Source organism: Anoplopoma fimbria, chromosome 6 (assembly GCF_027596085.1).
Source record: "Anoplopoma fimbria isolate UVic2021 breed Golden Eagle Sablefish chromosome 6, Afim_UVic_2022, whole genome shotgun sequence".
NCBI lineage: Eukaryota > Metazoa > Chordata > Actinopteri > Perciformes > Anoplopomatidae > Anoplopoma > Anoplopoma fimbria.
Genome location: NC_072454.1, coordinates 6,624,686 through 6,637,626, shown reverse-complemented (window position 1 = coordinate 6,637,626; position 12,941 = coordinate 6,624,686). Strand labels below are relative to the sequence as shown.

Sequence of the window (12,941 nt, the reverse complement as noted above, 5' to 3'; positions counted from 1 at the left end):
TCCAGCGCCATCTTGGAAAAAAAAAAAAAAGAAAAAACCCTAACAATGACGTCATGGCCCCGCCCCTAACTCCTCCCATCCCGCTCTCTGATTCGCTGAAGGGTTTACAGTGACGCCTACCGGTCACTGCGTGTTACTACACCTTATATATCCCGTTGACCCCTGTTAGTAAAGCATTCAGACTGTAAAATAATCCTTTATTATTATTATTATTATTATTATTATTATTATTATTATTATTATTATTATTATTATATTATTATATTCCTTTATTGATCCCCATGGGGGAAATTCAAGTGTTGCAGCAGCTCAACTACACAGACACAGACAATAAATACACATACTATACAACTACACAGACAATAAATACACATACTATACAACTACACAGACAATAAATACACATACTATACAACTACACAGACAATAAATACACATACTATACAACTACACAGACAATAAATACATACTATACAACTACACAGACAATAAATACACATACTATACAACTACACAGACAATAAATACACATACTATACAACTACACAGACAATAAATACACATACTATACAACTACACAGACACAGACAATAAATACACATACTATACAACTACACAGACAATAAATACACATACTATACAACTACACAGACACAGTAATAAATACACATACTATACAATACACAGACACATTAAATACACATACTATACAACTATACAGACAATAAATACACATACTATACAACTACACAGACACAGACAATAAATACACATACTATACAACAAAATAAAGATAGAATTATTAGGACATTTACAGGATTACAGCAGCAGAGAGGATAGTGCAAAATAAGAGACATTGTAAATAAAAAATAAGTATTATAAATAAGCAAATGAGTAATGAATAAAAAGTAGAGAATTCACAGTAATATTATAAATACAGACAGAAACTATTATAAATATTGTATACCAGGAGAGGAGGAAGTATTTAGATACTTTACTTTATAAAAATAAAGAAAAACCATTGAATGAGAAGGTGTGTCTAAACTTTTGACTGGTACTGGGTGGAAGAAGTATTTAGATCCTACTTTGAAGAATCTAAAATATAAAACATATTTACTATGTCTCTTGTTTGCACTATAACCTATGCTGCTGTAATCCTGTAAATGTCCCCGCTGCGGGCCTAATAAAGGATTATTTTATCTCTTACCAGTCAAAAGTTTGGACACACCTTCTCATTCAACTACTTTGAAGAATCTAAAATATAAAACATATTCTGGTTTGTTGAGCATTTGTTTGTTTACCACATAATTCCATATGTGTTCCTTCATAGTTTGGATGTCTTCAATATTAATCTACAATGTAGAAAAAAATAAAAATAAAGAAAAACCATTGAATGAGAAGGTGTGTCCACACTTTTGACTGGTACTGGGTGGAAGAAGTATTTAGACACTTTACTTGGGTAAAAGTACTTGTAGGAGCCGCATTTAAGTTTATTTTTTATGAATGTACAGTACATGACACTAAAAACCTGTGCAATACAAATACACTGTGCAATTATAGTTATAATAGTTTTCTGTCTGTCATCATGCTGACCAGGTTTTGCCACTACAGTACTAATTCCATACCAAACTGTCTAAATACTCAATTAAACTACAAGTAAAAGTCCTGCAGTAGGTGGCATGTCAATGGGACATTTTGGGGGAGTTCTTTAACCACGCAGCTTCATACCTCTTACTCTGGACCTTGTTGTTAAACTCCACTGAATTCACACCCATGTCAGCTTTAGTCATTGATGAAATGTCTTAGCTTTACATACACCGGTGGCACAAATTTCACATAAAACACCAGGAGCCTCTTGATAGTTTTCTGTTCAATTTTGTATTGATTTGGGTTCATGGTGGGCTGTTCGTACTGGAGGCCCCGCTAGAGTCTGAGTTAAAAGAGATTCTGGTTAACCTACAGGATGTTGTCTAATTTTTCAAAGGAAACCAACCACGGGGGCACCGATAACAAGCATTAAGAATAACTATATGGAAATAGTCTAATTTACATAAACGTTTCACAACCAGCTAAAAGTCCCTCACAGTAACTTTAAAGTGGAAACTTTTCAACTTCCCCCTTATCATTTCCAAATGGTATTATTGTTGATGCAACAACCACAGCGCCCTGATTTTGCTCAGAGCCTAGCAACTACCAACAACACAAACTGGCCCTGACATAGCCCAATGCACAAGCTCACCAGTGTTTGGCACTAGAGTGGAAAAGCAGCTGGGGAGGTGTGAAGTGATTAACATTACACTACAGTTATTTTACATTTTCCCCCGATATTTTTCAAAAACACCATTTGAAAACAAAGTGTTGCAGTATAGCTCGCAGGAGACCATGGATGTGTAAAGTGATTTTGGTGACACGCATAAACAACGGAAGCCCTAAACATGACATATTCAAACTTTTTTTTTTTTAAATATCATGAACTTGAGATTAAAAGTTATTTATGTTGTTATCTCGTGAAAACAAGCTTAAAATTATTAATTTATTATCACAATAAAACAAAAGGTCATTTCCTCTTATAACTTAAAACATTTGGGTCAAATCATCTGAGGGTAAATTTATTCAAACAGCCCAGATGAGCTGCGGTGGACTTGGTGAACTCAGCGGATGAATATTTGTGTGACTATCTGCGGTTAACAAGGGTACATATAAAACACAGATAAGGGACTAAAATCAAATGAAATATATTTACATGCATGCTGCCTGTTTTGGTGGAAATGAAACATATTAATTTCCCTGTTAGAAATAAAAGTGATGAGAAAACTCTCAAATGTCTTTAAGTATTTTATTGAACAGACACTTATAATAATAATTTAGCTGAATGGTCAGAGCTCTTTCCCCACGGATGGTTCAGAGGAGTAAACATGAGTCAAGATTATAGCAGAACATTTATGCTTCTCACAAACAAAGAACAAAGAGTCAATAGTTACATTCAATGAAGGGATAGACATACTTAATATAGAACAAAGAGACATCGCTTAATAAAGAACAGGAAATTTCCCAAATGAAGGCACACTCTTGTCTCACACACATGAAAAAGGTTAATGAACAGACTAGGCTATATTTCAACCTTCCATCATTAAGATAAGATAAGATAAGATAAGATAAGATAAGATAAGATAAGATAATCCTTTATTAGTCCCGCAGCGGGGAAATTTGCAGGCTTACAGCAGCGTAGAGTAAAGTGCACACAAGAGACATAGTAGAAGAAAGACAAGATAAAAGTAAAAAATGAAAATAAAAAAAAACAAGTATTATAAATAAGCAATAAAAAACTGTAGAAAATCAACAATAACTGAAATATTACATTTACAGACAGAAAAAACTATTTGAACTATTATTTAACTATTATTGCACAGTGTAATGTATTGCACAGGTTTAGCACGTCAGTGTGGTATACAGATCAGGCATTGTATCAAAAGCCAGTCATCAGAGGTTCAAGTACAGTTCAGCGGAAAGGGAGCCAGACATGCTTTCGCGCAGGCCACAAAAACAGTATAACACAGAGAGTCACTCTTAATACAAAGGTTATACATTAGATTATAATTTTTTCCTCTACAACCTCCATTAATTTACCTAATGGAATTTGACATTAAGTTGGACGCCACCCTGTTTTGGAAAAATAGGGAAAACTTCAAAATGTGATATCAATCAATTATATCTTAATCTCAGGGTTGCTACAGAGTTCTTCTCAAGGTGTACAGTACCAGTCAAACGTCTGGACACACCTTCTCATTCAACTACTTTGAAGAATCTAAAATATAAAACATATTCTGGTTTGTTGAGCATTTGTTTGTTTACCACATAATTCCATATGTGATCCTTCATAGTTTGGATGTCTTCAATATTAATAAAAATATTAAAAATAAAAAAAAAAAATAAAAAAAACATTGAATGAGAAGGTGTGTCCAAACTTTTGACTGGTACTGTACATTGACCTATTATTTCATATACACACAAATCAAATGATCAAGTTCTTTATAAATGAAATATTTATTAGACAAACAAAAGTACTAAACTACTAAACATAAAATAAACAGAATAAAGGGAAAGAATAACGAATAAACAGAATTATGAACCACAACTAATGAAAAGGATTGAATGTGACCAGGTAGAATGAGTGACTCATATAATTGACTGATTTATCAACTTCGTCGATTGTTTTTACATTAACTTTAGTTCAAATGATTTATGCACCGTTCAGCAGCTGAGAGAACCAGGGAAGATTGTGAAGCATCTCTGTATTAGTTTAAGTTAAATCTAATTTTGATCTTTTGGTCTAAGATATTTATTTCTAAGGTTATTTTATAACGTGACTTAAATTGTCTTGGTCTAGGAACATCAAACTCGTTTACATCTGGAAATGGTATTGTTTCACCTGACAGCTCTGATGGGCAGATCGGAGGTAAAGCTGCATGGAATGACGGCTGCTCATCTGAAGGCCTCTGCTTCTGGTTGGATGATTGCAGTTGGTTGAATCACACTCTTCCATCTCTGGCTCAGTGGCAGTTGATTCGGCTTTCTTCAGGTAGTCGCTTCTTAGGCCGGCTGGAGGTCCTCTCAGCCGGAAAGGGAGGCAGTTCTATTGCACCCCTCCCATCTTAAAACTATCTTGATTATTTCCTTTAAGCCTACTTTATCGAATTAACATTAGTTATGTGGTATATTTTCAGGTCTTGCACGATACAGCGAAGGCCCCAAGTGTTTTTGTCCTATATAAGAAGCAGATGTGCAGGATACCAGGGGCTGAAGGTCAAAGGTGTAGAATGTCGGAGCCCCATACAAGGTCTTGACCTCAGCCCAAATGTACCATATATAAGGAGGGGAAAGAGCCCGAAAAATAGGGAACTCACAGATTCGACTCGAGACCTCCGGGCGCTCTAGACGTCCGTCATGACATGTGTTGCTTGTTTGTAATAAACTTTATTATACCAGCAAGAACAGTGTCCGCGGAGCATCCTTCCTCATCACTTCAACAGCACTGTCGCATGAAAGATACGACAGTTACTTAAAAAGTCATTTTAACTCTTTCATATTTGAACTCGGTGCTATCTCAGCTGAATAATGATACCAAATAGTTTGATTTGAATCACTGAATAAAACCTGTACAATTAGAGACTGAATGAATCAAACAATTACACAACATAGATAGACATTGTTGTCCTGACACAGACAGAGGGGGAAACACCCCCCCGTACTGGAAATTTATATTGGTATATGTTTAAGTTACACTGTGTGAAGGTTTTATGCCCCCAGGCAAGTTCTTCTTCCTCCTCCCCCTTTGATCTTCATGCCCCCCCCATTCCTTATTGGGAGATAATGAATGCCCCCCCCCCCCATTGGTGGGATCATAAAACATGGGGTCACCCAAAGAGTTACCCCAAGTCTTATCTTCAGATGGTCCAGGCACAGGGGAGATGTCTTCTTGTGTTTTATTTTTTATTTATTTATAAGGGACACAGGTAACATGTTTATACCTCTTTTGAATATATTCCATTTAATCTTATTTTCATATATGTATTTTGTATTTACACTGTATCCTTCTGCTAACTTCCCCAAATCCATCTCTATCAGCTCATCTGGGCTGAACATTTTAATTAATTAGAGGAACCGTCCTTTTGTTTTATTTTGATAAATAAATGATCTTGTAATCTCGAGATGGCTAAGTTTATTTTCTCGAGATAAAGAGATAATTAAATTGTGATTTCGACAAAACAATACTTAAAATTGCATGCACTCGGGGTCTTCCATACTGCAACAGTCTCACAGTCTGCCATCTTCTTCAATAGAAACCAAACCTCTCCTGCATTTCTGCGGAAGGCTCGCTTTTATGCAAACTTGCTTACAGCTCTTTGTCTTCTTTTCTACAACCGTCTCTCTTATTGATCCATGATTGTAATTCGAACCTGTGAATATCTTTCCAAATTCACCGAACTACTGAAGTTGACTGGAAGAACAACTGTTGTGTTTTTTTGTTTTTTTTTAGAAAAGAAACAGCTTCACAAGTTTGCTGTCTCCTGCTCTATTTCCACTGGTAAGTTACCACATCACATATTTCCTTTCTCGTGTTCTTCAGTGTGATCGATGCTCGATACAAAGTTTAACCGTTTTGGGTAAAAATCGAAAGTACACACTTTGTAGCACTAAACTTATTCAACTGAGTGTGTTAAACTAAATAAAACATCTGTAGGGTGGTAATTAAAATAAAAACTCATTGAATAACACACACTGCATAGTAATGAATAGTTCTAATACTATGGTTCTACTGATGGTAATAATTCACATAGACATTCTTGTCACAATATATTCATTTGAATTTTGAATAACTCATTTTAAGGCAGTTAATTCTGCAATAAATCACTTTCATTTAGCTGTTGGTATGGATGTTGTTTAAGAAAACGTTTTCTCGAGACCGACTTGTGATAGTTTACTGGTAAACCCGAGAATCATTCCTTAATACAAACAAAAATAAACCGATTTATTCAAATGAATATATTGTGACGTTTCACATCTGGAATATACTATTTTTAATCAGTTTTAAATGTTATAATAATACATAATAAGTGTTTCCATCTTTATATCTGCTGCTGCATGAACATACTTGAAGCAACGCAACATGAAATATAGTATGCCAATCATCATAAAGTAACTGTGGTGCACAGTGTGCACAAAGCTTCTTCCAGTTTTCCATAAGGGTCTGAGTCTTATTTTATTAATTCAGCTTTGGATGAGGACTACGCAAGCTCATAAATCGGTTTATTTTTGTTTGTATTAAGGAATGATTCTCGAGAAAACGTTTTCTTAAACAACATCCATACCAACAGCTAAATGAAAGTGATTTATTGCAGAATTAACTGCCTTAAAATGAGTTACTGTGACGTTACTTTTCCCAGTGACGCCCTTCAGTAGCCTTTACTTTCACTTTCATAGGTTTATAATATCTAACTGTATTCAGCCTACACATCTTTTCCCATAACTTCACATCAGAAATATATCATGTTCAACAGTGTGAAGTCAGCTTCTCTTTGTGCAGAGGGTTGTGTTTCATGTAATCTCTATTTCTCTTTAAAGTATTGTTGAGTGGAAAACAAGAGAGACTTCTACACCGGATTCATCTTAAAACAATGTGACATTTATTGTAGGATAACAGGAGTATGTCGCCCAGCAGTTGAACGTGCACGGGCCTAGCAGTACTGAGAAGTTCAGCAACTAAAAGGCGCTTAGACAGAGTGCGCAGCATGTTATATAGACTTTATGAGTTGAATATGATAGGTCCCTAAGAATGGAAGGGGCTCTTGGTTTAGACTTTCTGAGGGCCTTATCAGTTAGTCGAAACTGGGTTCCTGTTATCTAAGTTTTGCTGCAACTAAGGCACATTCTTTCTGTATGTGTCTCTGTTCCTTTTCCATCGTACGATCAGGCACTAGAACGCCCTGTTCGGAGTATTTAACCTTCTAAGAGAACTCATAACATTTACCGCAATGAGCACGGTGATAGTGTGATGTGAAAGCATAAACAAAATATACTGTGTTTGATGTTTGTATGTGTGCATTTATACATATGAATGTAATATTTACATGACAGTATTCACATTGGTGAAGGAAGTATACAGATACTTTACTGTAGTTAAAGTACTTATACCACACTGTGGAAATACTCATTGAAGTATAATCTATAGAAAGATATAGTATACTATAGTATACTAAAGTATAAAAATGTCCCCTTCATGTAATATATCATTAGATGATTATTACTCATGCATTATTGTTAAAGCTGGGGTTTGCTGTTATAGTTGGATGAGGTGGAGCTCAGTTTGAACTATTAACTAATTATTATTTCCTTTATAATTATAGATCTAAAGCAGCAACTCTTCACATTTGCAAATCTAGAACCATGAAATGTTTTTAAATTTTTGAAAAAGAAAAAAATGATTATCAAAATAGTTGCCAAATAATTTTCTGTCAATCGTTTAATCGACTAATTGTTTCAGCTGTACTGGAAACAAAGATAGTGAAGTACAAAGTAAAAAAATTCCCCTCTGATCTGCAGTGGAGAAGAAGTATAAAGCAGCTTGAGAAGTGTGAGAGAAAATAACACACACGTATAATCATGTTTGAATACATATACTGCACTTAGGTACTAAGGGGCCTCTGAGAGAAACGGTCTCGTCTCAGTGAAGGTATAAAAATGATCAAGCTTTGTAGGAGAACTAGCAGAGGATTTGTTAGTTATTAAGAAGACGTTGATAAGAAGCAGCCTTAGCCAGGGGGAGTATGAGCAATTAGAGATACATGAGATGGGACCAGCCCAAGGTATTGTAGTGTATTTTATCATATTCTGCTATACCTTGTTGTAATGAAGCCATGAAGTTGTTGCATGCTGTGTGATGTTGAAAAGTCAGGGTTCTTAGGAGCTGCCCTAATAATGACCTCATGACCAACATATGGCATGACAACCTTGTTTATAGTGATGTTTACACAGATGGAAGATTCTAGGGTTTCAGGAATGTATTTCAAAAAGTGTAAGTTTCAAGGTGTCTGAATGATGTATTTACTGCTCAACATGTTTTTTGCCTTTGTGCACATTGAGGGGATGCACAACACAGATATACAGTTCAGGCTGAGAGCCTCAGTCCATGCTGAATCTCTGTATGGGCTCCATTCTGCGCAGAATGACTTCAGATGCATTGATTCAATAATTAAACTGTTGAAACTGCATCAACGGACCTGGACATTGTGGTGGAAATCTCCAATACAATTTACTATACTAATACCCAATTTGTACTAGTACTATCTATGTCCCGAGATGAGTCCCAATGAGCGTTGAAATAATGATCAAATGAGGAAGGACAAAGGTGTGAGAGGGCCAAAAGGTGGGGGCATGAATGACAAAGAGGTGAAGGGACATAAGGAGCAGGGGGGGGTAACATCTCCACACAGTGTAACTTAACATACAGAGAGACGAGGTTCTCGACCTTTAGAATACACATCATAGTACATTTCATTCAAAACCTTTACACTATATACTTCCAACATACACTAATATCATTTTCCATTACAACATCTTCCTTCATCCTTTGATATCAAATGATATACTACAGTATAAAAGAGGTGAACAGCTTCTCATCAGTGTGCATTTTGCAAACTAACTGCTCTGAGCATTCATGAAGTGTGACAATACTGTAAGAGATTTTTGTCTCATTCCTCTTTGTGTCCTTGATGCCTCACTCATGCTTTCCTCAATCTGCTTCCTACAAAGGTTGAAGCTGTCGCAGCTGACTGGATTTAAAGATCGTAGATAAGACCCAGAAAGGCTGGTAATCGACTCCCGGGGTGAAAAGAGATTGCTTATAAGATCGTCGAGGGGAGAGGAAACAGAGAGGATACAGTCGTGAAAACCACAAAAGACGTCTTAAAGTGACTGAAGAGGTGACGACGCGTTGAACAAAATGGGGAAAAGTCACAGCAAACGTCTGACTTCTGGCAACCTGGATTTCGACAAGTCCAATCTGGAGGGATGTGCAAAAATCATGTGCAAAAAACACGGCAGTGACACCTGTAAACAGCTGCCTTTGTGGGTGGAGAAATGTGGATTTCCTGTCAATGGTAGTTTTAGTGTACGTAAAATACAGAACCTAGAAGAGAATTTGGAAATATATGATGGCGTAATAATGTATGGCGTACATAAAGTAGACTGGAAAGCTTTTGGGATGTGGAAAAGTGAGACAGAGACGAGACAGAGACGGCAAGAGAAGGGGCACAAGAGGAAGGCTGTGGAAACTAATAACGGTCCCAGCCAGAGGTGCTCACAACCACAGAAAGAACCGAATCTCCTCCCAGCCCCAGGCGCTCATCAGAGGGGTCAGAACCAACAACCTGTTGGCCCAAACCAGGAGGTCCAAGGACAGTTGGACGCAGCAAAAAACACCACGCCGGGCCCGGAGTCTGCCCTGACCCCAAATCGGCAGAGTGTCCTGGAATCCACACAAAGCATGGTGGAAACCCGAGCTGAGTCTGCCATAACAAGGTCACAGACACCCTCCGCCATTGTAGTGTTCGTGGAGTCTAAGCCAAGAGAGACCGAAGCTGAGGTGACAGCCTGGTCACCAGAAGATTTGCGCTCATTTGCCAAAGAACTGCCCGACATAGAGATAAAAGGAGGGGCTGGGTTTGTTGAAGTGCTGTCCCAGATGGTGCATGTATATGAACTGAGATTGAGAGAAATAAGAATTCTCATACTCCACATCATTAAACTGAAATGGAGCAAAGTACAAGGAGACTGGCCCGAGACAGACTTGCCATATGACTGGACCACAGGCACCAGATATCGTAGACACGTGGAGAGACTCTGCGCGAGGATTAAAACAACTTTCCCTGCCACCGCGAGATTGCATGTGATACAACGCTGCAAACAACAGCCTGGTGAAATGGTGGCAGACTATCTGTTCAGGTTAACGAAAGTCTTCGACGAAAACGTCGACATGATGCCACCAGCTGACCCAAAACCTGAATCGGTATACGAACACCTGCTAAAGCACTATTACCTGAAAGGCATGGATGAGCAAATCAGCAGCTGGGTACGCGAAAATTGCATAGGCTTTTACTCGCAAAGTCTGTCAGTCATCCAAGCTCACGCCGTCCACGCTGAACAAAAGCTGATAATGTCAGAGAAAGAGAAAGAGCAAGCAAGAGCCCTACTGGAGGAAAGGCTCATGAAGGCACAGATCCGAGCTCTGCAGAGAGCAAACAGAGGGAGAGGCAGAGGATCACGCAACGCAGTGGCCTGGAACGACGGATGCTGGAATTGTGGAGATCGTGACCACTGGGCAAGAGACTGTTACAGACAAAGGAAGACGAGGGGAACCGCTGGGCCTTCACTCTATTTGACTTACATTGAGGATGAGGCTTGATGGGAGACAGAGGTGGAGGAGAATCCAGAGTCTGGTGAATGCGTCCGTAACACCACACGCAGTCACACACACACATACTAGTGCTGGAGTAAAGTAAAAGTCAAGTAAAAGTACTAATAGCACACATAAAAAAAAATGAACGTTAAAGTTAAAGTGCACTGGAAATCTTACTTCAGTAAAAGTATGGAAGTATAATCAGGAAAATGTACTTAAAAGTATTAAAATTAAAAGTATAATGTAGAAAATAGAATAACAAATAAAATAGAATAATTAAAAGAAATTTAAGCAAATCACAGTAGTGAAACTGGAACCATGAAACAATCAGGATATTCACAGATTAATCATATGTCAATCCATTAATTGTTTTAATATACTGTTGGGTAGTTTTCATCATTAGTTTTCCGTTTATATATATCAGGGGTTTTCATCATTAGTTTTCCGTTTATATATATCAGGGGTGTGCAGCCTTTCGAGTCAGTGCATTCCTTTGCCGGCTCTATGTGATCCTGTAAACGTCTGATAAATAAAATACCACAAAGTTCGATTTTCCACCACAGTTACTATTATTAATGATGTTTCTGGATTGTTTTTACAGCTGCATTAATGTGTATGTGGCATTTTACTGCTCTAGATCTTTAAGAGTGTGCTCATTTTTACTGCTTTATATACTATTGGGTAGTTTAATCAACACAGATGCATCATATTCTATAAAATCCTCATGTTTTCAGCCTTAGATAGTACATAGTATACACATAGTGCCTAAGATTAAGAATAACCAAACCATAACACATACTGCATAAACATGTTTCGATTGCTGTATTACACATTCTTATTATATATTCACTGGTCATGTAATCAAGTTTAATTTCTACATTCATTTTATCATTGTTTAATCTTCTACCATGTAACCTTTTCCAGAGTGAGCCTTAGGCTGGAGATAAACTTGCTTTTTAACCACCCTGGAAAATTACGTATTTACGGCTTTTATTATTCCTGTGATTTACTTTTTTATGTTTTTTTTATACAATGTTGGAAGTACGATCTGTGTCTTATCTTCCTCTGAGGTTGAAGGTCAGCTCGCAGGTTAGTTCGGCCTTCAATGTGCAGAGCGTCCTCTCCCCTTTCTGTGAGAACGTTTTATCTATCCCCACACAGATTTTTAGAAGAATCTGGAGGAAGATAAGACACCCTGGTGTACTTCTTCATGAGTGCTTCTATTGTTTGAACATAAAAAAAGACCTTGGAGGCGTATGAGAGAGATCTATCCAGAAGACTGATCTGTAACTTCATTTGTCTTATGAACGCATAAGCTCTGTATGCATACAAAAAGCTTTATTAAATCTCTGAAAGACAACTGCTTGTTTGAATTCACTTTATTTCAGAAATGTCCACAACCACTGCTAGTGAGATGTTTAACATGTTGTCAGTAAGTAAATGATCAGAACAGAGTCTGCAGACACTGAATTATAGCCTTGACCACCCCTGTCCTGTTTTGTCCTTTATATTCAGAGTGTGAAGCCTTTCTCTTCAGTGCATACTCTGTAGGCTCTGTATGATCCTGTAAACCTCTGCCTCTTTCTTATAAGAAATAAAATATCACAAAGACACTCTTTGTCATCTGATTGTTATTTCAACGCTCACTTTGGACTCATCTTGGGACATCGATAGATAGATAGTATTAGTTTCCACAACAAAGGTCAAGGCCAAGGCTGTATCAGTGTAACCTTACTTACACAATATATAGATGACTTTGGTGTTTTTAAGGGTTCACCAAAGTCATAAAACAACACAAACAAACTTACCAATTCATGTAGACCTGCAACTTCTTTGTTCTGCAAGGTAAAGTCAAGTTTCATGTCAAAGGATTATTGTGGCTTTGAAGGGAGCATAGATAACTGTCTGACTGCAAGGTATAGCTGTGGAAATATTCTGAATATAGCGTACACTTAAACTGATATTGATTTATTTAGTTGTGCTCTTA

General features: G+C 37.2%; 1 protein-coding gene across 1 annotated transcript; it reads left to right on the top strand.

Annotated features, from left to right (window-relative positions):
• The first annotated feature begins 5,880 nt into the window (after positions 1 to 5,880).
• LOC129092514 (uncharacterized) lies at positions 5,881 to 11,386 on the top strand. Its single transcript, XM_054600487.1, has 2 exons — positions 5,881 to 6,085; positions 9,310 to 11,386. The coding sequence occupies exon 2, from the start codon at positions 9,500 to 9,502 to the stop codon at positions 10,958 to 10,960; it is 1,461 nt and encodes a 486-aa protein (XP_054456462.1). The 5' UTR covers positions 5,881 to 6,085; positions 9,310 to 9,499; the 3' UTR covers positions 10,961 to 11,386.
• The last annotated feature ends 1,555 nt before the right edge of the window (positions 11,387 to 12,941 follow it).

Excerpts from the sequence above, each read along its gene's own strand:
- LOC129092514 (XM_054600487.1), top strand. The coding sequence starts at position 9,500 with ATGGGGAAAAGTCACAGCAAACGTCTGACTTCTGGCAACCTGGATTTC.